Source organism: Cornus florida, unplaced genomic scaffold (assembly GCF_030987335.1).
Source record: "Cornus florida cultivar Cherokee Brave unplaced genomic scaffold, ASM3098733v1 CherokeeBrave_3.0.0_Hap2_Chr08, whole genome shotgun sequence".
Taxonomy (NCBI): Eukaryota; Viridiplantae; Streptophyta; class Magnoliopsida; order Cornales; family Cornaceae; genus Cornus; species Cornus florida.
Genome location: NW_026775578.1, coordinates 78851571 through 78874421, shown reverse-complemented (window position 1 = coordinate 78874421; position 22851 = coordinate 78851571). Strand labels below are relative to the sequence as shown.

The 22851-nt window shown below is 34.2% G+C and overlaps 1 protein-coding gene across 2 annotated transcripts in view; it reads right to left on the bottom strand.

The window, feature by feature from the left end:
- Window positions 1–7677: 7677 nt before the first annotated feature.
- LOC132268172 (uncharacterized) overlaps window positions 7678–22851 on the bottom strand; it is a 37959-nt gene continuing 22785 nt past the window's right edge. For both annotated transcript variants that reach the window (XM_059768951.1, XM_059768950.1), the window contains 4 exons: window positions 10850–10996; window positions 9390–9498; window positions 9161–9280; window positions 7678–8028 (listed from right to left, as the gene is read on the bottom strand). In XM_059768951.1, the coding sequence (XP_059624934.1) occupies window positions 7955–8028; window positions 9161–9280; window positions 9390–9498; window positions 10850–10996 (450 nt within the window). In that variant the 3' untranslated portion in view covers window positions 7678–7954. The remainder of the gene's footprint in view (window positions 8029–9160; window positions 9281–9389; window positions 9499–10849; window positions 10997–22851) is intronic.

Genomic DNA, 22851 nt, shown 5'->3' with positions numbered 1-22851 from the left:
TTAATTTTTCTTTGAGTCAATTATTGTTTATTTTGGAATTAGTAGTTAAATTATTTATCCAATTTGGCAAATTCACATTTGTCATTAGAAATTTATTATCTTCTTTAAATAAATTTACATTATTTATTTGTTAATATAATTATTATGCAATTTTATTAGTATAAATATTTTTATGTGGTTTTTTCTTTAATGACAAAATAACAAGGAGGATCATTTTTAGCCCATAGCTATAGGAAAGAAAGATAAGAGAGCAATACTCCCACCCAGCAAGGCTAAAATTTTTCCATGTATTCGGAGCATGGTAGATACACAATTTTTTTAGCACTCTTAAATCTTATTGCAAATGTCACCAACAAACAATAAAAGAGGACCTTGGAAAGGTGTAATGCCCAATTAAGACCAAAAGAAAGAGAAGTCCTACTCAAATACAGTTAAATAATTATTTAAGGGTATTATTGTAAACTTATGTTTATTTTATACCAGAAGGACTTTGGTCATTTTGTTTCCAAATGAGTAAAATAATTTTTGCAGCTAAAACAACTTCTCAAAAGTCATGTTCACCAAACGACTTTTTATTATTATTATTATTATCAAATTCCTTCCAACAAAGTCATTCCTATAAGTCCTTTATAATAAAAGGACTTTTTTATTTTGAAAGCTCCTCCAAACACAACCTAACTATTTTGCCCTTCATTCAATTTATCAAATTTATTTATAACAAGCCAAATATATAATAATAATAATAATAATAAATTACAAAAACTATTTTGCGTTTTAAGAAATTTAGTAACTGTGATTCAATATGCCATTAAAAAATCAATCAAATGAGCATTTTTACCGTGTAAACCAATAAAACAAGTCCAAAACAATGGTCTAAATAACAAAATTAAGTTATTTTTTACCATGTAAACCATTTTTACCAAGTTATTTTTTTCACATGTTGATGCCCATAAAATGATCTAAATAACAAAATTAATTCTACTCGAAAGAAATTATTCCTACAATCAATTATTTAATTATTTTTCTTTCCTTATTTTCTTTCAACATAATATATATTTAACTTATTTTGTAATTGTTTTCTTCTATAGTGTTTTGATAAATTATAAAAAAAAAAAAAAAAAAAAAAAAAAAAAACAATGTTTTCCATATAAGTTCACTTTTTCCCAATTCAATTTTGAGATGAAAAAACAAAACTAAAGAAGTAATTTTATTTTCTTTATTTTGTTGGCAGTGATCGTCATTGATTAGTATTACGTCTTTTATTATGTCTCAGCCTTGAAGATTTTTTTCATAACCATCATCAAGTAAATCATATAATATATATACACATATATTATCGATATATACACCCACAACTTCACAAGCAAAATTGAGACAAAATAAAATTGAAGGGAAAAAGCATATGATGGATGGTAATGAATTTGAGAATAGACACAAAATAATAATAATAATAATAATAATCGAATTACAGATTGCAACAGGTATATATATATATATATATATATATATATATTGTTCTCATCCTTTAGTAGCTTACTTAGGATTCTGCAATTTAATAATTTATTCTAGCTTGAACAACAAAGAAGAGAAGCCAAACAAGAATCTTCTTCTGGTTTCGCTCCGGTTGAATGCTCTATCAAATCGGTCTTTTGAGTATGAAGGGATATGTAAAGGATTATTACATATAAATGAACTTAGTGGCCCATATTTACCCATACATTGAGTCAAAGTTAATAATTTCTCTAAAATGTGTCTAACCCAAAAGTTGAGGTGGCACATAAAAAAATACTGTTTCATATTTCTGTTGCCTAAAATACCCTTCTTCCTATTTTATGTATTGCTTAAAATGCCCTTTTGCGAAGGTACCACTTTTTTTCCAAAGGTACTACATTTTTGGACTGAAGGTACCACTTTTTGGCGTTTAGGTACCATGTTTTCTAAACACTCGTTTAGCTAGATTGGAGAATATTTTGTGTTATTCATGGCGTTAACGGAGCTGTTTATGGATGTAATGTGCAACCTAATAAGCGGTGTGGGGTTTAATACCATTTTCAATTGCAAAAATACTTTTTTTTGGCGTCGAGGTACCATGTTTTCTAAACACTCTAGCTATCTTGGAGAATATTTTGTGTTATTCATGGCCCTAATGGAGCTATTTATTGATCCACTATGCAACCTAATTAGCCGTGTAGGGTGTAATACCATTTTTAATTGCAAAAATAAGTCCCTTTTGCGAAAGTACCACTTTTTTTACAAAGGTACCACGTTTTTAGACTGAAGGTACCACTTTTTGGCGTCCAGGTACCATGTTTTCTAAACACTGGTTTAGCTAGATTGGAGAATATTTTGTGTTATTCATGACATTAATGGAGTTGTTTATGGATGTGATGTGCAACCTCAATAGTGGTGTGGGGTTTAATACCATTTTCAATCACAAAAAAAAAGTCCATTTTTTTGGCATCGAGGTACCATGTTTTCTAAACATTCTAACTAGCTTAGAGAATATTTTGTGTTATTCATGGCCCTAATGGAGCTATTTATTGATCCAATGTGCAACCTAATTAGCGGTGTGTGGTGTAATACCATTTTCAATTGCAAAAATAAGTCCCTTTTGAGAAGGTACCACTTTTTTTCCAAAGGTACCACGTTTTTGAATTGAAGGTACCACTTTTTGGTGTCCAGGTATCATGTTTTCTAAATACTCGCTTAGCTAGATTGGAGAATATTTTGTGTTATCCATTGCGTTAATGGAGCTATTTATGGATGTAATGTGCAACCTAATTAGCAATGTAGGGTTTAATACCATTTTCAATTACAAAAATAAGTCTCTTTTTTTTGGCGTCGAGGTATCTTATTTTCTAAACACTCTAGCTAGCTTTGAGAATATTTTGTGTTATTCATGGCCCTAATGGAGCTATTTATTAATCCAATGTGCAACTTAATTAGCCAACAAGCTACCAGGTACCATGTTTTCTAAACACTCGCTTAGCTAGATTGGAGAATATTTTGTATTATTCATTGCGTTAATGGAGCTGTTTATGGATATAATGTGCAACCTAATTAGTGGTGTAGGGTCTAATACAATTTTCAATTCCAAAAATAAGTCTCTTTTTTTGGCGTCGAGGTACCATGTTTTTTAAATACTCTAACTAGCTGTGAGAATATTTTGTGTTATTCATGGCTCTAATGGAGCTATTTATTGATCCAATGTGCAACTTAATTAGCCAACAAGCTACCATTCACCTCATGGAACCTCACTATTTCCATCTTAATCCATCAAGGCTTATAAGATGTAATTTCCTCGACTTTTGATATAATTTTTGCTATAGAGTAATTCTTAGTATAACTTAGTTGTTAGTATTATAACTCAATGTTCATTTGCACTTTTCCATGTTATATATTCTGCACGGTTAGTGAAAATTTTCCAAAGGCCATTTGTTGGTAGGAATCAGTGATTTTTATTATTATTATTTTTTGAAGTTGTCTTTTGCCTCTTAATATCAAATATATATATATATATATATATATATATATATATATATATATCTGGTACAAATCTGTGAATTCTTTCATAGTTGTATTAATTGGGCAAATTTTTTTTTTTTTTGTGTTACCCATAATAGTGCTGTCTTTTTAGGCGAATTATAAATTCTTTTTTAATTTTGATGATTCTTTTTAAAATTATTATTATTCAAAGTTTCGAATTGTCTATTTTTATATTACTTTTGTTCCTTATTATTATTATACAATGCTTTAATACCTTAATTTTTATTGCATGTGACAGTCACAGAGACAAAGTGGTTCTTTTGTTCCAACTACACACAGAGAATGCATGTCCATCAAATACACAAACAGGAGGACTCTCACTAGGACCACACAAAGGAAAAGGGCCACAAAATGGTTTACCACATAACAAGGAAATACATACCTATATTTACCCAATTGGGAGCTAGAGGAAGTGGGATAGGAGGATCTCAAAATCCAAAAAGTACTTGAAATGATGTGGGATATGGGACATATGTAATGTTGAATAGTGTCATTTTTTTTGCTGCTATTTTGCAATCTGTTGGTGTGAGCTATTTTTCTACTTTTAAAGAAGAATAGCTATGCAACTTTTTATTGTGGATTAGGTTGGTATGTTTTAGCAACCATTGTATGGCGTATTATACTGACATCTACCTTAAATGGAATGAAATGAAGTTCTCTTTTGTATTGGGTTTTTATGAATTAGTATTGTATGGCTTATTATATTAGAGCCTCACTGAATTTTCTTTGACTATTACATAAATGTAGTATCAAAAATATTTCATTCCAAAATTGAAGCAGTTGAATGAATAAGGGTAGTTTTGTAACTCTGCAATGGTCAATAAAGTTAAAAATGTCATTTCAGCCATTGGAAAGGGCAAAATCGACCTTCTACCCATTTATCCATCCTGACATCAGCACTAAAAGTCTGTTACTTAAAGGCAGGGGGTAAGTTGATACGTATGGTATAACACCCTACACCGCTGGATTGCACAGTGGATTAATAAATAGATCTATTAGGGCCATGAATAACACAAAATATTCTCCAAGCTAGCTAGAGTGTTTAGAAAACATGGTATCTCGACACCAAAAAAAATGACTTATTTTTACAATTGAAAATGGTATTAAACCCCACACCGCTAATGAGGTTGCACATTACATTTATAAACAGCTCTATTAATGTCATGAATAACACAAAATATTCTCCAATCTAGCTAAACGAGTGTTTAGAAAATATGGTACCTGGACGCCAAAAAGTGGTACCTTCAATCCAAAAACGTGGTACCTTTGGAAAAAAAGTGGTACCTTCGCAAAAAGGACTTATTTTTGCAATTGAAAATGGTATTACACCCTACACTGCTAATTAGGTTGTACAGTGGATCAATAAATAGCTCCATTAGAGCCATGACTAACACAAAATATTCTTCAAGCTAGCTAGAGTGTTTAGAAAACATGGTACCTCGACACCAAAAAAATGGACTTATTTTTGCAATTGAAAATGGTATTAAACCCCACACCACTAATTAGGTTGCACATTACATCCATAAACAGCTCCATTAACGCCATGAATAACACAAAATATTCTCCAATCTAGCTAAACGAGTGTTTAGAAAACATGATACTTGGACGCCAAAAAGTAGTACCTTTAGTCCAAAAATGTGGTACCTTTGGAAAAAGAGTGGTACCTTCGCAAAAGGGCATTTTAAGCAACACATAAAATAGGAAGAAGGGTATTTTAGGCAACAGAAATATAAAATAGTATTTTTTTCATGTGCCACCTCAACTTTTGGGTCAAAGACATTTTAGAGAAATTATTGACTTTGACTCAATGTATGAGTAAATATGGACCACTAAGTCCATTTATATGTAATAATCCCGATATGTAATGATAATTTATTTTTATTTTTTTCTTTTTGAAAGAGGAGAGGCGAGAATGCAGGGGCAAGATCTGTAATACTAGGGTTTGGAAAGAAAAATAAATGAACTTTTATAGGGATACGCTTGGAATTATATATATATATTTTTTGTTAGGTAATAAAAAGGGGGCGCTTGTCATTTAAAAAGTTTTATTAAAATACTGAAACTCTTCCCGTATTGTTTCAAAAGAGCGTTTTGAAAAAGTTGGCCCCCAACTTCTTTAAAATGCTTTTCTAAGAATCCAAAGCTCTTTTAAAAAATTTGCTAAACACCGCTGAAAATAGTTTTTTAGTTCAAAAGTCAAAAGCAACACTTAAAAAGCCAATCCAAATGGGGCCGAAGTGTTGGGGTGGGTGTTGGGTGGGTGGGGTGAGAGGGTAAAAAACGTGGCTAAATTTTAATCCACAGAAATGTCAGGTAATATGGGCATTTTAGGTAAACTCTATCTTAAATTTCTAAGTAAGACCTATTTGCACCGTAAGCATAGGGGTTGTTTTATGCACTGTAAGTATAGCATAGGAGTTGTTTTCTGCACTTTGTCCATTAATATATATTTCCCGTTCCCATGTACAGAACAAAATAATTGAATTCTATTGAAATTATTTTTAGTACATCATAATCAGTATCTTTTACAAAAATTAAAAATGCATTTCTTTTTTCGTCTCACTCGGCACTTTGCAGTCCCGGTCCCACGTTCACAAAACCATTTGAGGAAAATGCACTATAGTGGAAAATAGAGTGTGTCTAAAGGACTGTGAAGTAAGGATGTATTTGAGAATTTTAACACTTTTACGTATTTTTCCATTATTAATGTAAAGTTATTCCATTTAACGATTTTAAGTTGTTACGTTGTCTAGTTATAATTTTTGTATCGTGCACATCAAAGATGAAATACTTTTAGAACTCTTTAGGGCCACTACTGAACACCATGAGTGTTTTTTTCAGAGCGGCCCACTCTTATAGCTACTGTCGATATCTACATCTATATATATTTTGCTTAATTCTCAATTTGTTTTATAACATTAAATAAAGGACAATATGTAGGAGGATTTATATTATCTTCACCGCTTGTGTAGTCCAATGAAAAAAAGATATGTCTTATAGAAAAATAAAATAAAGCCAATCCTATCCAAATGAGATTGAGTAAAGTGAGACTTTTTTTTTTTTTTTTTGGCCGGGGCTCACTGCCGCTCTCTGGTTATATCTCTCTACGGCACCGCCTTCGGCTCTCTCTCTCCACCATCTTATTCCTCTCGTGCTTTTAATTCTGAACATCATTATTCAATTGGCAAAAATATTTAAAGGAAGTATGATTTATTTATTTATTTTATTCCACACGTCATCATCATTCATTTTTCTCTGAATAAAAAATTAGTATTTAAATAACAATTAAAAAAACAAAAAAGAGAGATAGAAACAGTTGTGACAATCAAAAGCAGCAAGCTAATTCTTGGCCTCTCTGTTCAGCTTTTTGCTAATTCCATTGATTTTTATTTTTTTTACTGGATCAAAAATCAGCATTTAAAAAAAAAAAAAAAAAAAGGGAAAATGAGAGAGAAACATATCAGATTTTTGGGAGTAAAAAAAAAAAAAAAAAAAAAAAAAAAAAAAAAAAAAACCCTAAGGGACAAAATCTCAGGTGAAATCAGGTTTGAGTTTTGTGTTAAAATGTAAGTGCATCCTTAAATCTAATACGTAATCTTTCACGAAAAGCCGCCTTCTAGAAAAAGAACCCTAACAAAAAAGAAAAAAAACCATCATACCTCCTTCAAATATTCTGGCCAATTGAATAATAATGTCCAGAATTAGACGCTTGAGAGGAAGACAATGGTTGAGAGGGAGGGCTGAAGGCAGTGCCAAAAATAGAGAAGCAGGGAGTGACGTTGAACTCCCTTGAAAAATAATAATAATAATAATAATAATTCCCCGATCACATTCGAATAGGATCGACTTTATTTTATTTTTCTCGCCTCTTTAATAATAGAAAACGTTTTTTTTTAATTGAACTACATAAGTGGTGAGGATAGTATAGATCTCACTAGTGAGAATCTAAATATTATCCATAAATTAATGCTTTAAAATTAAAATCAGAAGAAAATTAAATCGACTAATTTTTTCTTGATTCCAATTTAAAGACGCAAGTATATGCTTCCAAACACCACATTAATATTTCTGAACCCGAGCTCCACAACTACCAAAAAAAACTCGGAACAAAGTGGCAAACCCGTACCGCAATATCCAAACCAAAGGGGAAAATTGATATTGAAAAATATAAATAAAAAAAATATTTTAATGATCATGCACTATAATAGGAATGCAATTTTTCAAGTTCATTGCCTAAAAGAGAAACAATAAGTTAAACCACAATTTACTACTATAATCTTTCCCAGTATTTCGAAGAACGTCCTCAAAGTGATCAAAATGCTTTGGGGAATTATACATTCTCTGATGATTCTCACTTGCTTTCATATATTCTTGATTCATGGCAGTTGTAGAAGCTTGCCTCAACTTTTTACCGATATGAACTTCTTGTGTTCGGTTTTGTCAGCATTTCAACAAATTTGTACATCCAACGATCTAACATTCCTGTCAATATAACAGTCAACAGTAGGTATTAATTATTTCTCATCCATGGCAAAGCAGCCTTTATTCAAGAAAGCAGCAAGGAAAGTAATCAGCAGATTTCATCCAATAACACCAACCATCAACTTCTTGACACTTTCATTTTGCATTTTCCATTTCATATAAAGCGAAAGCAATGTTTTTGTTCTGCGATTTATTTTGAAACACAAACACATTTGGTAATTAAATTTGTCGCAAAAGTTACAAGGCAAAAGAAAAGACTAAAAAATAAAAAAAAGGAGGTAAAAAAATAAAAATTCCCACTACTGTTGCTTAGCTACACTAGCAAAAACAATTAAAAACATGTTTTTTTTATTCCTTTAAAATTTGGGTCTTTTGCTGAAGCACATCCAGTATCAGACATTATTAAACATGCTTCCACAACTTGTTTACATTTTTCACTAATTTGTCAACAAAAAACACTAAACAAAAACGTTGCCAAGCATACCCTTAGCAAGTAGAACATCACGCCTCCTCAATTCACTTTATGAGAACAGTTTTCCATTTCAGAGAACTAAAAAGAGTTTGAACATTGATTGGATTGACAGATCTCTAAATTTTCTGAAAATTCAGTTTGAAGGGGAAAAAAAACACATATATATTTTTATACAAGTTAAAAAAAAAAAAAAAGACATGTTTTCCAAGAAGAGATTCACAGTTTTCTAATAACTGTCCGTTTTCTAACAACTTTTTTCTGAAAATGGAGTTAGAAAAGACTTTTTCCATGTAACAACATTTTATTGTTCTCTAAAAACTTTAATTTTTTATTTTCAAAGTTCAGTATCAAAGAAACTATGCGAATTTCTAAGGCCAAACTGAATTTGTAGAAATTGTCAAATTTACAATTTTATTTCTCCATTTAATCAATTTTTGAGCCGAGACATCTACCCAAGTAATTGGAAAGCAAAAACATGCAGCCACATTTTAGAATTAGTTTGAAATTTTCACCATTTTGGCCAGAAGTAGATTTATTTCTGCCAAATGAATTGGTTAGCAGCCCAAAGTTTAGAACCTGTCCAAATCCTCAGTTTGTTTTACTCACTCTGTTCAATTTATTTCAATATCAAAGACCATGGCAAAAGGGCAAGATACAAACCTGTTACAGCAAAAGTACCACCTAATACTGCACAAAGCCGAGTGATGAAGTGAAGAAAATTGCGACGTTCTTCTTTGATAGTCACAGTAATTGGCGACAAATCATACAAAAAATAGACAGCTGTATCAAATAGTAAAGTAAGATCTTAGTTGTTGTGTTTACTACCAATTAAAAAGTAGGAACTGAGAAGATTGAAATAAATTCCACACAGAATATTGTAAAGACAAACCTGGCCATGTCCTATCATACTCGTTCATAGGGGAAAAGTATTCCGTAACAGAGAATTGATTAGTTGGCAAAACTTCTTTCGAGCGATATTTGTATTCAGTTGGAACAATCTACATCACAATTAACAGAGTTCATAATGTAGAACCATAAGGGTAATGCTAAAACATTAAACAAAAGCCTCGATTTCAAAGAGGGAAGTGGAATAAATTAAATGTTATTGTCCCTTTTTCTATTTTTTTTATTTTTTTATTTTTTTTAAAAAAAGGAAAGAAATTGAGGCTGTGGAAGTCTCAAGCAAATAGAATGAGGCAACTAGTATGAATAGATCAACTGTGCCTTCCATTTATTTTACATGATTTGACTCGTATTTGTATTTAAGGGCCATTGCTTGTAGAAAATGTCAAATGCTCAAGTAGCCAAGCATGAGAAAACAGGTTTAAATGTAAGATTAGTCACTTGGTGTAAATATTAGGATTCCAATACAAAGTTGATTCCTGATTTCCTTCACTGTTTACTGTGATCTCTATATTACACTATAGACTCGGTTGCCGATTGGTATTCATAATGAACTGATTCAATTTTCATGTGACGTTCTCCCCATAAAGTTTCAGTAAAGGCATCTTCAAATTGACTCAGCCCATAGAGTTAAGAATACAAAGAGTATCACCCCTCTTCTCTAGATTATCCATTTGACAGTGAAAAGAAAATCATGGACAGTTGAAGAGAGCAAAGAACTCTTGAAAAATGATGCATTGGTGAATCATCAAAACAGGATATTCATTCTAGAGAAGAAGGTATACTCAGTTTCATAATTGTGTGCCATTCCTTTGACTACTTGTTTGGTGCCAATGTTGGGCCCCTGACATAAGCTAGCTACACTAGATAAAGAGTGCAATTGAACAACTAGGATCATTAACAAGGGGGAGTTGAATCAGTACAAGGTTTGGTACAAAATATAGGATCCTCCTGCCACAATTAATTAGCATTACATACATCCTACATGGTACGATTGGATCATTAGAGGCTTGAGATAAACTCTCCATAAAAAAATAAAATAAAATAAAAATTATTGAAGGAAATACCAACAAAATAATTCACAAAGCATAATTTTAATGAAAAACATTAAAAAAAAAAAAAAAAAAAAAAAAATTTGTCAGGCTCACACAGTCAATGAATTTGCATGACAAAGAGTGCAAATGAACCACTAAACTAGTAAAAGTCATAGTAATAATCTCTCCAAGAGTGCTCCAACTCAAAAAAACAGTTCTATTTTCTTTGCTCTATCAGTGTTGAGGTACAAAATTAAAGATCATTTAAGCGCTAAATTTGAGAACATGAACAGAAAATTTCAAGCACAAGTGCATAATTTGTTCATTGTGTCCATTGTATCTTGGAAGGCCAAATATAGAAACACTGGATGGAAGAACTATAAGTATCTAAAAGAGAGCTCAGGATAAATACCTTTATGTAATATTTGAATGTACCACTTGCATCATGCAGAATTCGAACTGTTCCATCAAGTGGATTATGAATTCCTGGATATTTTGGCCCAAATGACAAGTCATGAATAGTATGACTAACATTGACATGAGTAGCTCCTTCAAAAATCTGTCGGGGACAAGAAACAGTACTTGATATGAAAGAGAGAACAAAGACCAAACAGACAGAAAAAAAGAAGGAAGTTTATTTCTACACAAAAGTGTCACACATACAAAACTGGTTAAGAGCCAATAAAGAAAAATCCAAAATCAAATCTAGAAGATGCCTCTGGAAGGCAGATCCAAGAAGCTCCTTAGAAGGATCAAAATATAAATTAATCTAGCATTTTCTTGTAAATTAACACTTTGGGGAGGGGGGTAATCCTTCACTCTTTGCATGTCTCCATAAATTCAGTTGTTTTCAATTTCTCTCTTATATTGCCAATTTCCAAAAATTTATAGAAAAAACTTATTGCAAAACCAAAACTGTTCTGTACCAAAACTGGTTGTCAGACTAAGTGGGCTCTTGGCTTCATAAGGTAGAGAAGTGGAGTAAGAACAAAATCAAAGAACCATCCAATGTAAAGTAATGACTACATAGTAATACTGTTGAAATATATAAATATTTCTATACAATTGTGGAGCAAAATCCTCCACCAATCACGGTGATCTGGTCAATTTCCTTCCAATTATAAATATTTATATATTTCAACACTCCCCCTCAAGTTGGAGCATGAATATCATGAATGCCCAACTTGCTAAAGAAATGCCCCGAAAGATGATGAGAATGTATCCGGAACAAAGCCAGGAAATTGACCAGATCTTGCTGAGAAAATTGACTAGATCTTGCTGGGAAAAATAAAACGGAAACGAAGAGATAAATAAAAAAAGTAGAACATAAAGATATTACGTGGTTTAGCCACTAGGGCCTACATCCACCGCATAAAGAGCCTAAAGAGAGCTACATCAATTTTATAATACTCTCAACTTATACACAATACAATGGTGGAGGCTCCTTTATATAGGAGAAGAAATTGTGAGGATGGAAAAAATTAGAAAATAGGAAACAAGGAGGATTTTTCTCCACTGATTCCTCTAGTAACACCAAATCTTCAATAATAGGAAACAACATCAATACTAAAAGATTTTCCTCTACTGATTCCTCCATTAAATCTTCAATACTCCCCCTCAAGTTGGAGCATGAATGCTCAACTTGCCATTGAGATGACTAAACAAGTGTGAATGATAATGAGAGAAGAGAGAAGACGAAAAACAATGCTACCGAATACATCGACAGTCCAAACAAGTCAACAAAAAACTGCCGGATACATGATAAAGGCGAGGACAATGCTACCGAGCACACCAACAACCCAAACAAGATGATAAAAACTGCCGGAGACTCGGCAAAGGCGAAGAACATTAATGCCGAACAAACCGGCAGCCCAAACAAGTCACAAATAGCACCAAGAACATTTCAGATGCTAAAGGAATAACCCAAAATAGGGGTCCGAACCTAAGAAAAGGGAAGAGAGAAAGATGGAGAACACAGACATATACATGGTTCGGCACTAAGGCCTACATCCATGGACAGAGAGCCACTAGGGGCTACATTTTTATTATTCAGATATATTTTGCCCGAGTACAAAGAGGTTATATATAAGCACGATAAAGATAAGAAAATATGAAAGGTGTACAATAGCCAAAAGAGGCACCATGATTGGTGGAGGATTTTGTTCCACCGTTATAAAGAAATATTTATAATTGGAAAGAAATTGACCGGAACACCATGATTGGTGGGGGATTTTAATTGGATGCACAATTGGAGTTTGTCAACAAGGCATCTAGATAATGACACTATTTGACACCCCTCAATGGTGGATCCATGAAATTTCCCTTAAGTGAGCCAAAGTCACTTGATTTATAAGCATCTTTTTGTAATATTTTAATTTTCTTTATAGCACAAAAACTAAAACTAAATAATTTGATATTAAGTAATATTTTTTAATTATATAATCTTTTATTTATCATTTTTGTGAAAAAACAAAAATAATTTTTAATACGTTTAACTAAAATGATTAAAATTAATTAATTTATGAAGTAATGTGTATTATACAATTTTCTAGCACTTTGAAAAGGATTTTAATTTGACAGTCCGCATTAAATATAGTGCTTACCTTGCAGGCTTGCACAAAAGTTCTTGTGAATATTTTAAACTGACTTTGTTAGAAGGGGCAGTGTTGTGTGGTTCTCTCACTAAAACTTTCCCTCTCTAGATTCTAGTGTGATTTTGACCTACCCTAATCTGAATTTGTTCATCGACCATCATCAGTCCATCCTTGATGACTTGTGTAGGTTGAAGTTGAAGCTGCTTTAGGATTTTCCCAAAGATTCTTGCAATACAATTGATGACTTGTATAGGTTGAAGTTGAAGGTGCTTTAGGATTTTCCCAAAGATTCTTGCAATATTTTAAACTGACTTTGTGAGAAGGGGCAGTGTTGTGTGGTTCTCTCACTAAAACTTTCCCTCTCTAGATTCTAGTGTGAATTTGACCTACCCTAATCTGAATTTGTTCATCGACCATCATCAGTCCATCTTTGATGACTTGCATAGGTTGAAGTTGAAGGTGCTTTAGGATTTTCCCAAAGATTCTTGCAATACAATTGTTACTTTTTATCGCTTTTCTGGTGACGACTGACTGGTCACTGGTGTGATTTCAGCTCTGCTGCCGACGCTTTCCTGGTGAAAGTATGGAGGTTATTGAAAAAGCGAGGGTAGTAGAATCAGAGTTGATTTCACATGAAACAGTGAAGGATCTGAAACATGCCATGGAAGGTCAGTTCACTGGAAGTCTGAATGACGAGCACAAAGATCTTCAAACAGAAATGTTGAAGCTGCGAACAGCAGAAATGGAAGGCAGGTTATGCAATGAGGAGTCAATTTACAGGTGGCCATGGAATAAATGGCAAACATAGTGTGGGTGGCCGTGAAATCGGTAGCCATGATTTTGTTGGGCGGGTATTTGTCAACGGGTTGGAGAACATGGTTATGACACCCAAACTACCAATGGTGGCCATGGCAGCCGTGGTGGGAAATTTGAGAGTCGTACTGAAGGAAACCTTCACAGTGGGTGTGGCTATGTTGATCGCTAATATGGTAGCTGGAACAGCATTGCTTGGAATTCTGATCAAAAGTTTATGGTGGAGCGCTTAAGATGGATGGTTGGAGTGACTAGAAGATCAAAAGTTTATGGTGGAGCGCTTAAGTTTATGGTGGAGCGCGGCACCCATTAACAAGAAAATAAGAGTAGACTTAGATGGTTTGGGCACATACACCGGAGACCTATAGATGCACTAGTGAGAAGAGGAAGTTTAATGTCCATAAAAGGCAAGACACGGAGGACCAAAAATAACGTGGATAAGTTAATAGAAATTACTTTTAAAAGTTAAACATAATAGGTGATATGGCGGGTAATAGAAAGGAATGGAGACAGATAATTCATGTGGGCAACCCCATCCATAAGACAAGGCAAGGATGATGATGATGTTTATGGTGGAGCGTGACAATTTGGCACATACAGAGACAGCTTCCATTAACAAATTGGGCCCACATGAGTTACTACACATTTTACTTCATTATGACGTGTGTCATCATCTAGTTCAATACAATCTCAATAATCACCGTTAACTATCAATGATCCAATCGTTGTTAATGCAATGGGTGTGGTGGGTGATATCAGTAGATACCGAAGGTTGGCTGGAAAGCCGATTTATCTTATTGTCACATGGCCGAACATTACTTATGCCGTTGGCGTGGTGAGTCAGTACATGCATGCTCCTCGTCAACCCCATTTTGATGTTGTTTGTTGTATTTTACGTTATATGAAGAGAGAGCACCTGAGAAAGGCTTTTGTATAAGCCTTCAACTTCCCTACCTGTGACCGCTTTTAGTGATGTTGACTGGGCTGGAAGTCGTTCTGATCGGTGGTCTACTTCCAGCTATTATACCTTTGTTGGTGGGAATCTAGTTAGTTGGCATAGTAAAAAGTAAAATGTTGTTGCCTATTCTAGTGCTGAAGCCAAGTGTCCTGCTATGGCTCATACTGCCTCTAAAATGTTATGGATTCGTTCTCTCCTTCAAGATCTTGGTGTCAATGTTTCCACTCCTACGCAGATGCATTGTGACAATCAGGCCGCTATCTTTATTGCTAGCAATCCTGTGTTGCATGAATGTACTAAACATATAAAGGTTGATTGCCATTTTATTCGGGATTTGCTGATGAAGAAACAGATTGTCACTCCTTATGTCTGCTCTAATGCTGAACTGGGTGATATTCTCATGAAGCCATTAGCTCATGCTTCCTTTCCACATTTGTCTTCCAAGCTGGGCATGTTTGATTTATTCGCTTTAGCTTGAGGGGGAGTGTAAGAAAAATTATATTTTAGAGTAAGTTGTAATTTTCTTAGGTTATATTACCCTAGGGGTATTATTGTAGTTGTCCCCATTCTAATATAAATACATGGCCAGGTGAAGGGACAAACTAATTTTGCGGTGTGCCCTAAACCTTTTATCTAATCACTTTCTCTTCCTCTCCCCCCTGACTTCTCACCTAACCCTTCTCAGTTCTCAGTAATTTATACTGTAAGGATATTAGTTGTGGTCCTACCATTAGATTGGTTAACTCTGCAGTTCAGCAAATTCAACAAACCACTGGTTTTGCTAACATATTTCAGGTGTTGGAAAGTTGCTCTAATCTGAATGAGGAAGAAAGCACAGGAGTTGAGATTCATACATCTCAATTTCAAGAGTTGCACTCTGCTTCTGAGTTTCATGGGGCTAGCTGGAGGATTTTGATCATAACATTCTGCGCGCACTGAAAACCACAGATTTGTTTGCGTCTAATATGGATGATAGTGATCAAATAATTGTTCCTCTTACTGAGCCTGTGAGGGTGATTTTGGAAATTTTGTGGAAGAAGGCATTGCTTCTCCTGTGATAAATGCTACTACTGTAAAGCCTTATGTTGGTGTTACTCTAGATGGGGGTCAACAAACAAAAATTAGTATTAACTCAGCCAAATGAAATGGTAAAGCTAAAATCCTAAAGAAGTCCAAGGGGATGAAGAAGGTAGTAGTCTCTGATAGGGTGACCAAAGCTATCACAAGAGGGGATGCCCCACAACCCAGTAGCAGCTTTTAATACGCTGGGATGCTGGAATGTTAGGGGCTCAATAAACCCTAGATGCCAAAAAGGTTAGCGAGTGGATAAGCTCTTGTTTATTTGGGTCAATTTGTTTGCTAGAAACCTGAGTTAATGAACATAAAATGAAGTTGATTACTGGTAGGTTTAACTCTAGCTGGCCACGGGTTAACAACTATCAGTTCCATTCCTTGGGGAGAATCTAAGTGGCTTGGAATCCAAACATTGTTAATGCCAAATTGCTTGAGGAAGGGGATGAATGGGTGTTGCTTAGAATAATTCAGGTGGCTAACCAGAAGGTTTTCCTTTTGTCTCCCAATTATGCAGCTAATACAGTCTCTCAAAGAAGTCATTTGTGGAACGGCTAGGCTCACTGTTGTAGCTTCGTGAACAGACCTTGGATTGTTCTAGGGGATTGGAATATGGTTAGGTACGAACAGGAGAAGAAGGGTAGTAATCATGTCCTTAACGGGGTTCTGGAAGAATTTAGCACTTCTAAATGATGTTCACCTTGTTGAGTTGCCAACTGCAAATGGTTATCGGACTTGGTGCAATAGGCAAGCCATGGTAAGATGAATTTTTGCTAGGCTGGATAGATGATTGGTCTCTCAAGGTTAGCTTATGTAATTTCCAAATTACAAACTATTTTAAATTCAGCTAAGCTCTCAGATCACTATGCAATGGCGGTTCATACCTCTGATCAAATAGCTACAAAGCCTAAGCCATTCAAGTTTTTGAAGGTTGGTGATTGCAAGAAGGGTTTATTGATATGTAAAGCAGACCTAGGATACCAAGGTGGAGGGAAATCCAACCCATGTTCTCACTAAAATACCACAAAATGTGAAGTTGAAAGTTAGAATGGAACAACAAAGTCTTCAAACATATTAATGTTCAGTTTAAAGAGTCCAGATCCAGGCTGGAGAATATTCAGGTGAAATTTCTTAATGATCCAGAGAAGGAAGTAATAATTAAGGCAGAGAGTGAAGCTATATGAGAATAGGAACATGCCCGTCTAATGAAGAATCTCTCTTAGTTCGGAAATCTAACATAAGGTGGCTTCAAGAGAATGACATATGCTCAAAGTTTTTTAATCAAAAGATTTCCCAACACAGACAAATCAATACTATCTCAGCTCAGCAAAATAATGAAAGGGAGTGGTCTACAGACATGGATTAAATAAGGAACGAGTTGGTGGAGCATTATCAGCATCTCTTTAGCTTAAACCAAACTGGTACTCAGCCAATACTCTTATGCCTCCTGGGAGTTGCCTCTCTCAATTGGATTCCCAAATGCTGCAGGCTCATTTCACTGCAGATGAGATCAGTGGTTTATCAACTTCAAGCTGACAAAAGCCCTGGGACTGAAGGTTTCACCCTGCGGCCCTGCCCCAGGTTATTTCAACAGTTCTGGTCTGTGATCAGTCAAGAGGTAATTAATGCTATTCAATTCTTCTTTGCCCCCTTCAAAATGAACCATGCTTTACGTTTTTTTTCTGGGTAATGTGGAACCCTTCCAACCTCCTGACCTTTGGTACACGAGACTGCAAGATAAACCCCAGATATGTACAATTACCTGCAAACAACACATTATTTAAACCCAAGTGTTTTTGCTCCCTGTCAGAGTCGAACCCAAGATGTCCGAGTTTATGGTTCGCCCCATGACCCTTTAACCCTTGGGCCACCTATGCGGGTTCAAAATGAGTCATGTTATTAATTCCTCATTCACTTGTTTAATTCGTAAGAAGAGTAATAGCATTAGAGCTATGAATTTCAGACCTATCTCGCTGTGAGCCTGCGTTCAACCATTTACAAAGTCATTATTGTGCTAATGGCCAATAGATTGCATTCGACTCTTGACAAGCTGGTTGGTAAGGAGCAGAATGCCGTCATTAGAGGAAGGAGGTTGCATGATGATGTAATCATGGTCAATGAGCTGGTTAGTGGATTCAAGTCTTCCAAAGTTCAACCCACTATGGCTATTAAGATTGATCTGAAAGAGGCACATGATTCAATTTTTTGGTCTTTTTTATTCAATCTCCTTCAATCTATCAGTTAGGAAATAGATGGATAGGTTGGCTCAAAAAAATGCTTAATTTCTGGTATTCAACGTTGGTAACTGGCTCCCCCGCTGGCTACTTTCAACCTCAAAAGGATTGAGACAAGGTTGTCCACTTTCCCACATACTTTTTACCATGTTGACAGAGTTGTATTCAAATATGGTTCAGAAGGAGGTGCATAATGCTAATCTGAAGTGCTGTCATTCTGTTCAAAAGTTGGCATTAGCTTTTCACCTTTTTTTTGGTGGGAGATATAATAACCCTATATTTTAAAGGTTTATTTTAATTAAAATGTTTGCATTATTTGAATTTATTTCATTATTTGTTTTTACTTTTTTTTTTTTTTTTGATAAGTAAAAATATATTAGAAAAACGTTCAAAAGGGGAACGCATCCCTAATACAAGAGAAAAGATCTAAGGACCAATAGAATCCAAGAGATCAAAGAAATCATCAATCGAGGAGCATGTACTTCCTCTAACATAAAAGAATAAAGAACGAAGAATATGAATTTTTAAATTAGCTAAGGACGATTCTTTTCCTTCAAAGGATCTGTTATTTCTCTCACGCCACAAACACCACCAGACACAATGAGGATCTGTTATTTCATTATTTGTTTTATTTGATTTAAATTGTTTAATTTTGACTAAGATTATTTGTTGGTTTAATTGTCTAATTAAATTGTTATGATTGCTTAATTTAAATGATCTATGTATATTTTCTTTACATGTGTGCTTACTTGCTTGATGTGAGTTAATTGTTTAATTGATATGTTAATTTAATTATTTGTTTTATTTTAATTTAGTAAGGATTGGGCTTAGAGTTAGTAGAACCCAAAGTAACGGTTTCGGCTAGTTAGAGGAGGCCTAGTTGTGTTGAGAAGGATTTGGGTCATGAGGAATGTGTTAGTTATATATATATATATATAATTTAATTATTGTTTTATTTAAATTAAATTATCATATTGTCATGATATATATATGTTTGTATATTTGTCTGTATATATATATATATATATTAGGAGTATTATTATTATTATATTAGTTAGATTTAGGTTAGGATTTGTGAGTAGCTTATATATGTGTATTAGTTAGAAAATAAGGGTTTTGTTTTCTACGCGAGTTTTGAAAAAAGAAGAAAAGGGGGTTTTGCATAAGGGGAGAGAGAGGGAAGAAGGTGACCGGAATCATTGTCAGAGTTGAGGAAGACGACCAGATCAAAAATCAAAGAGGCAAGTTCTATATTTTACTCCTCCCCTTAGTTCTTATAAATTAGACACCTTATGCTTGACTTTAAAGATTAACTATAATTAAATGATTAAACTGTTCTGTACAATTATTAAGAAATAATCTTTAGACGATGTATGGCATAATTCTGTCTAAACAGCAGTTCGTTAAATCCGTTTTCGACCAGATAATAGTGTTTTTTGGGTGGAAATGACCAATTGAGAAAAACCCACTAGCTTTCACTTGTGGCCCATGTCAGTTTTTGGCCGAAAACCATCGTTTAGTGTTCCAAAATTGCGTTTCCATCTGTTAGGAGGTATAAGAATATTTTTTTGATTTTTGTTGGAGGATGAAACGAAGTCCGATTGTCCTCATATTTTAAATTTGATTGTTTTTGTTGATCATATTTTAAATGATTTTAATCATAATGTGATTTATTGTGATTTATGATATTAACTATATTATAAATGATATTTATCATAATCGGATTTAAAGGGATTTATGATATTAATCATGTTACTTATGATGATTAATCATAATGAGATTGTAGTTGTGTATATGATACTAATCATATTGGAGTACTATAGGATATTGTAATAGATGATATTAATCATGTCTTTCTATTCTTAAATGATGATTATGATATTAATGATTTGTACTATGCACAAGGACAAGCTTATTTAACTTATAAGTTGTAAATGATAATAATCATTCATATATGAGTTGTGTGCATTGTGGAGAACATGTGGGTTGGCTAATAAGCTTAGACTCGCTTTTATTATCTGGTTTGATTGATTGTTCTATTGGAGCCATTGTCAAGATATGGCTTTGTTATATTAATGAGTATAGGTGGACTGGCTAATAAGTTAGATCCATTCTATTTTATGCCATTGTCAGGACATGGCTATGTGATATGTGTATTCACTCTATATTATGCCAATGTCAGGATATGACTATGACATTTTATTGTGCCATTGTCAGGATATGGCTACAATATCTTATATGTTGCCGTGCCATTGTCAAGATATGGTTACAGTAGTTTATATGTTGGTGTGCCATTGTCGGGATATAGCTAGATATATATTTATGTGTGCCCTGATACGAGCCTAAGGTCTCGAGATTAGTGTTAGGATTGAAGCGTATATTGCCGGTTCAGATGGGTAGCTGGATATAGGAGATGTGTGTACCCTGGTAGAAGGAGGACTCTTGACCACCATGTGTGTGCTTTTTTATGAAATACCCACTACACGGTTGAGAATTCCCTATAGTCCAATGAGAGTCTTTAGTGTGTGTGTGTGTGTGTGTGTATTCATCGACTATGTAGATATTGCATGAGTTTGGCTAGGGATGTATCGTTTATCGGTTCTCTAATTGGGTTATAGTAGAAAGAACTTGTTCGTGGGTCTGACCCACTATTTATTTTTCAGGTCCACGTGAGTTCCAAACTTAGAGTTCATTCGTGCTAATCAAAGAGCATTCATATTCACTCCTCCGAATTGTCGATGTAGGACATTACTTAAAATTTCAATTATTGTTTAAACTTTATTAGTATTTCAGTTTTGGGATTTATTTAGGGGTCCATGTTGTACGGATTCCCGAGTTGTACTTTGGAAGATTTTTATTTATGGTTATTTATGGAGATTCATTATCATAGGATTATTTCTCGAAGATTATTATCAGAGGAGTTTAATTATTTATTATTTAGTTTGTGCTGACCAGAGAGCATTCATATTCACTCCTCCGGATTGTAGATGTAGGACACTACTTTAAATTTCATTTATTGTTTAAACTTTATTAGTATTTCAGTTTTGGGATTTATTTAAGGGTCCATGTTGTACGGATTCCCGAGTTGAACTTTGGAGGATTTTTATTTATGGTTATTTATGGCTATTCATTATCATAGGATTATTTCTTGAAGATTATTATCAGAGGAGTTTAATTATTTATTATTTAGTTTTCCTTTCAGCATATATTTATTTCTTTTTATTTCATTTTGTATTATGTGCTTGTTTTAAAATATTAATTGTTTGATATCCCCCGGTTTTTGGGCGAGGACTTGATTAACCTGCGTTCGGAAATTGGGGGTAATCACAGCAGATGACCTGATTTTAGTGAGCTCATATTGGTACTGCCAAGGATGGTATATCCTCATTGTTGCAGCAGTTCCAATCATTTTCTGGTCTTACAATTAACTATGAAAAGAGCCAAGTATTTTTTTGCAAGTCTGTTAGAAGGAAAAAGAAGTCTGATCAGAAGCTTAATGTGAAGGTTGGATTCTATCCAATGGTCTATTTGGGGCTGCCGATGTTGGATAAGAGCTCGAAGCACTGTGACTGTAAAACTCTTACGGATAAAATATCTTACAAACTCAGGAAAAAAAATTTCCATCTTACCCAAGGAAAAAATATATATATCTTTCAGACTCAACATTGGATTTCTCTTAACCTCTCTTTGGCTGGAAGAGCGGAGTTGGTGAAAACTGTTATTCCTTCATTCTTTTATCACTCATGTATTGACTTAAAATTGCCTGCTTTCACCACTGCTGCTGTTGATAGACTATTAAAATCTTTCATCCGGGAAAGCAAAGAAAACTGTAAAACTATGCATCTTTGAAATGGAACCATGTGACCAGATGCAGGGCAGAGGGTGGTTTTGGGGTTGGAAGAGTTACTAAAATTGACAGAGCTGCTAAATATATGATGTTCTGGGAGTCTATTCAGAGCAAGGATAGACTTTGGATTGATTGGTTCAAAGCTATTGATGCTGCAACCTCTTCTATCTGAAGCTGTGTGCCTAAATCTAAGTATTCTTTGTTTGGAAAAAATTATTGAAAGTTAGAGAAACCATTGCCGCTAATGTACAGTTCAAAGTTGGAACGGACAGTCTACTTATCCACAGAAAAATATATAATAAAAAATAATAAGATGAGAATGGACAGCCATTTAAGTTATTCCTAAATCCTTGGTCACATCGAAACACTTTGGCACAGGCTTTTGGTCATAGTCATTGGGCATTTTGACCTCACCAAAATAATGTGAGTCTTCAATTCATAATGGGAGATGGAGCATACCTGTATAGTTGAACCCAGGGGCAGAACCTGTTTGGAATTTAATTTCAGCTACCCAAATCCATCAAGGGGCTTATGAGAGCATATGGAAGCCTGGTACAATTGCATGAAGGCTGGAGATTCAGTTGAGCATCTGTTTTTTTGGCTGAGTATGCTCAGTTGACTTAAAGATTGTTAGTTGATCTTTTTAATTGGAATTTGGGACAGACAAACTCATTCAATCAGGTGACTCCCTGGTTCCAAGCCCAGTTCAGAGAAGATTCTAAAAGGCATAAAACTTTAAGACTGATTTTACTGCTGTAATCTGGAATTTATGGAGGAGCAGACATCAGAAGCTGCCTCAGGCTACTAGTGCTGTTCAGCTAGCTAGAATGGTGGCTTTGGAAGTGTATGATTCCATGGGATTAAAGTGTTAGTCTTTTGGACTCGCTGAGAGTTTAG